We start from the raw sequence: 4,080 nt of genomic DNA, 5'->3' as shown, positions 1-4,080 counted from the left end.
ACTGTATTTTATCGAATGGCAGTTATGATATCGTTTAGTACCTTGAGTGTGGCTGAGGTGCACCCGTGACCACAGCTCGAAACTGGATTGCACAGCGGAGAAGGTACGGTGGGATTAGAAATGGTCAGTGATCTGTTTATTAACTTGGCTTTCAAAAGACTTTAGAAAGGCAGGGCAGGATGGATATAGGTCTGTAACAGTTTGGGTCTGGAGTGTCACCCCCTTTGAAGAGGGGGATGACCGCGGCAGCTTTCCAATCTTTAGGGATCTCGGACGAAATGAAAGAGAGGTTGAACAGACTGGTATATAGGGGTTGCAACAATGGCGGATCATTTTAGAAAGAGAGGGTCCAGATTGTCTAGCCCAGCTGATTTGTACGGGTCCAGGTTTTGCAGCCTCTTTCAGAAATCTGCGAGTCTGTATTGGTGAAGGAGAAGGTGGAGAGGCTCGGGCAAGTAGCTGCGAGGGGTGCGAGCTGTTGGCCGGGTTGGGGTAGCCAGGAGGAAAAGCATGGCCAGCCGTAGAGAAATGCTTATTGAAATTTTCTTGTTTGAAAAGCTAGCCTTTGGAACAAAGCATAAAAGGCGTGGTAGAATAGATTCAGGGCATAATGTGCAGACAGGGGTATGGTGGGGTGCGGGTACAGCGGAGGTAAGCCCAGGCACTGAGTGATGATAAGAGAGGTTGTATCTCTGGATAAGCTGGTTATAATGGGTGAGGTCATCGCATGAGTGGGAGGTGGGACAAAGGAGGTATCAGAGGTATAATGAGTGGAACTAGGGGCTCCATTGTAAACTAAAACAATGATAACTAACCTAAACAACAGTATACAAGGCATATTGACATATGAGAGAGACATACAGCGAGGCATAAAGTAATCACAGGTGTTGATTGGGAGAGCTAGTTAAGACAACAACGGGTAAGACAACAACAGCTAATCAGCTAAAACAACAACAGGTAAAATGTCGATGAATGGGCAGAGGGTCGGTTAACTACACACAGAGCCTGAGTTCGCGGCTGGGGCCGACAGATAAACTAGATAAATAAACAGAACTGAGTACCGTGATTAATGGACAGTCCAGCCGCGAACTCAGCCATGTTGTGATAGTACAGTATAAATGCAAATYAATTACTTAAAAATCATACAATGTGATTTTCTGGATTCCGTCTCTCACAGTTGAAGTGTACCTATGATAAAAACTACAGACCTCTACATGCTTTGTAAGTAGGAAAACCTGCAAAATCGGCAGTGTTTCAAATACTTGTTCTCCCCACTGTATGTGCATCCTTTCAAGCACACCCTTCTCATTAACCTGTGGTGAGTTATTCACAATGTTCGATGAACAAATAAGGTTTTATATGTAAGATTGTTAAATAAAGAGCTAAATTCTTGATTATTATTATTATATAATTATTTGTGCGCTGGTCCTATAAGAGCTCTTTGTCACTTCCCACGAGCCGGGTTTTCACAAAAACTCACACTCATTCTTATGTTTAATAACTGTATCATATAGTGTGTGTGTGACCGGCTTACAATGATGTAAACAAACAACATCTGAGAGTGCGCTGACCCTGGTGCAAGAGGGGGTACAGCTGGAGGTTGAATGTTTGAAGGGGTACGGAACTATAAAACGTTTGGGAACCACTGCATATACACCATACCATTTTTCTATTCCTCATCAATCCACATGGATTTAACAGTTTTTACAGTCATTTTCTTATCGGGTTCATGCTTATTAGTAACTGGGATAARCAATTTCATAAATGTGTCAAGGGTAGCGTCTGGTTGCTCGTCATTACACACCATGGACCAAATAATATTATTTACATCGACAACATAGGAATCACTACAAAACGTATTGTATGACCTCTTTTACACAATATTAGGCCCAGCCTTTGGAACTGTGGTTTTCCTAGACATGGCTACTATATTGTGATCACTACATCTGATGGATCTGGATACTGCGTTCAAACACATTTCTGCAGCATTAGTAAAGATATGATCAAAATATGTGGATGATTTCATTCCTCTACTGTTTGTAACTACCCTGGTAGGTTGATTGATAACCTGAACAAGATTGACGCGCACTGGTTACAGTTTGAAGCTTTCTCTTGAGTGGGCAGCCTGATCACAGCTTTCCTCCAGTATTAGTTAATTAATTACAGTGTCTGGAGTTTAGTTTTCCCTGTTCTACAGTCTTATGGTGCTTGCCTACGGAGCTGTGAGGGGAACGGCACCTCAGTACCTTCAGGCTCTGATCAGCCGCTACCCCAAACTAGGGCACTCGTTCATCCACCTCTGGCCTGCTCGCCTCCCTACCACTGAGGAAGTACAGTTCCCCGCACCCAGTCAAAACTGTTCGCTGCTCTGCCCCCCCAATGGTGGAACAAACTCCCTCACGACGCCAGCAGCGGAGTCAATCACACCTTCCGGAACACCTGAAACCCCACCTCTTTAAGGAATACCTAGGTAGGATAAAGTAATCCTTCTACCCCCCCCCCCCCCCCCTTAAAAAGTTAGATGCACTATTGTAAAGTGGTGTTTCCACTGGATTCATAAGGTGAATGCACCAATTGTAAGTCGCTCTGGATAAGAGCGTCTGCTAAATGACTTAAATGTAAATGTAAATGTTATAAAAGATAGGGGGTTGACTGGGACAGGCAATGTAAACATCCATAATATTTTGAGAAAATGTTTTTTGGAAAACGACACCTACATATGGATCATCTTTATAACTTTCTCTCTAAAGCTAACCTTTCATCAAGGTTTATATATGATCTTTGGTTTCTCTCTTTTAATGCAGAAGTCCTTTTTCAGTGTTATGATATTCATAACATCCATATCCACCAGTCTATCTCCTGTCAACTAACAGAACTCTGTGCTGGTGTCCTGGTAAAAGATACTAGTCCTATCTTCTGTCAACTAACAGAAACTCTGGCTGGTTGTCCTGGTAACAGATACTAGTGGGCAGATCTATTTTATTTGTTCAAACTAAACTTCAGCACTTACTTTGATGAGTCAAATCTGATCCTTTCTTCTCTTCTCCTCCTCTCACAGTTCCACTCAGCCCCGTTGTTTTCCTGCAGTCCACCAGCAGCACAGACAACCTCTTCATACCCAGCAGTAAGGTGCTACTGGGAGAGGCACGACACGGGGACTCCGGGAGGGAGGAAGGGCTAGCGTTGTCCTGGTAACCATAAAGAGGGGACACATATCATTATGGATGCTGATGTCACTGTTGTCATGAAGTGCTTTACAGAAACCCAGCCCAGACCCAGCAAGCTGTATGCTAGAACAAACCAAGCTGTACCATCTGGTGTTCTGATCTGGAGAGACTCTTCTCTGCCTCGTCAGCGTCAGGATGTTGTTGAGGCTCCCCAGAGGATCCACGATAGTCATGTCTCTCTCCTGTGTGAATGACAACATCAAACAGGTGGTAAACTTATGACCGTCTATTAAAATCACAAAGGGTCTTACAATAAGCATTAATATCTCTAAACAGGGCCTAAAATGCAAATGTTAAAGGGTTGTTCGAACAAAATGGTTGCCAAATTTAAAAGTCCCCTAAATATATGTACCAATGGCAGATTGCCCCTTCAACAATTCCTACAGTACTGAACAACATATTCAAGTGTCGAACTGAAGTAGAATGCCCCTTAAAAACCACATTAGTTCAACAACTGCATAGTTTGTTCCCCTGTTTTTAAGTCAGTACTCACTGGTGGTAATCGGATATTCTGACTCCTCCTCCTCCCTTTTCACTCCTAAAACGTCTTCCTCCTCTTTAATTGAGATAGCCTCCTCTTCCTCTTTTACTCCAAACAGTTCTTCCACTTCTTTCAATGTTATGGCATCTTCCTCCTTTTTGATTCTGAAAGCTTCTACCTCTTCTTTCACTGTAATATCATCCTCTTYCTCTTTCAACGTGATAGCCTCCTCTTCCTCCTTTTTCATTCTGAAAGCTTCTTCTGTCTCCTCCTCTTTCACTCCTAAAACGTATTCCTCCTCTTTAATTGAGATAGCCTCCTCTTCCTCTTTTACTACAAACAGTTCTTCCAATGTAATGGCATCTTCCTCCT

General features: G+C 43.0%; 1 protein-coding gene across 1 annotated transcript in view; it reads right to left on the bottom strand.

The window, feature by feature from the left end:
- LOC112077931 (zinc finger protein 596-like) overlaps positions 1-4,074 on the bottom strand; it is a 7,802-nt gene extending 3,728 nt beyond the window's left edge. Inside the window, exons 1-3 of the mRNA XM_024144325.2 lie at positions 3,721-4,074; positions 3,312-3,409; positions 3,011-3,188 (exon numbers count right to left, since the gene is read on the bottom strand). Of these exons, the coding sequence (XP_024000093.2) occupies positions 3,011-3,188; positions 3,312-3,409; positions 3,721-3,955 (511 nt within the window). The 5' untranslated portion in view covers positions 3,956-4,074. The remainder of the gene's footprint in view (positions 1-3,010; positions 3,189-3,311; positions 3,410-3,720) is intronic.
- Positions 4,075-4,080: the final 6 nt, after the last annotated feature.

The sequence above is a fragment of the Salvelinus sp. IW2-2015 genome, unplaced genomic scaffold (genome assembly GCF_002910315.2).
Source record: "Salvelinus sp. IW2-2015 unplaced genomic scaffold, ASM291031v2 Un_scaffold5057, whole genome shotgun sequence".
Classification (NCBI taxonomy): domain Eukaryota; kingdom Metazoa; phylum Chordata; class Actinopteri; order Salmoniformes; family Salmonidae; genus Salvelinus; species Salvelinus sp. IW2-2015.
Note: the sequence above shows the minus strand (reverse complement) of the source record. Positions and strands in the feature narration are given on the sequence as shown.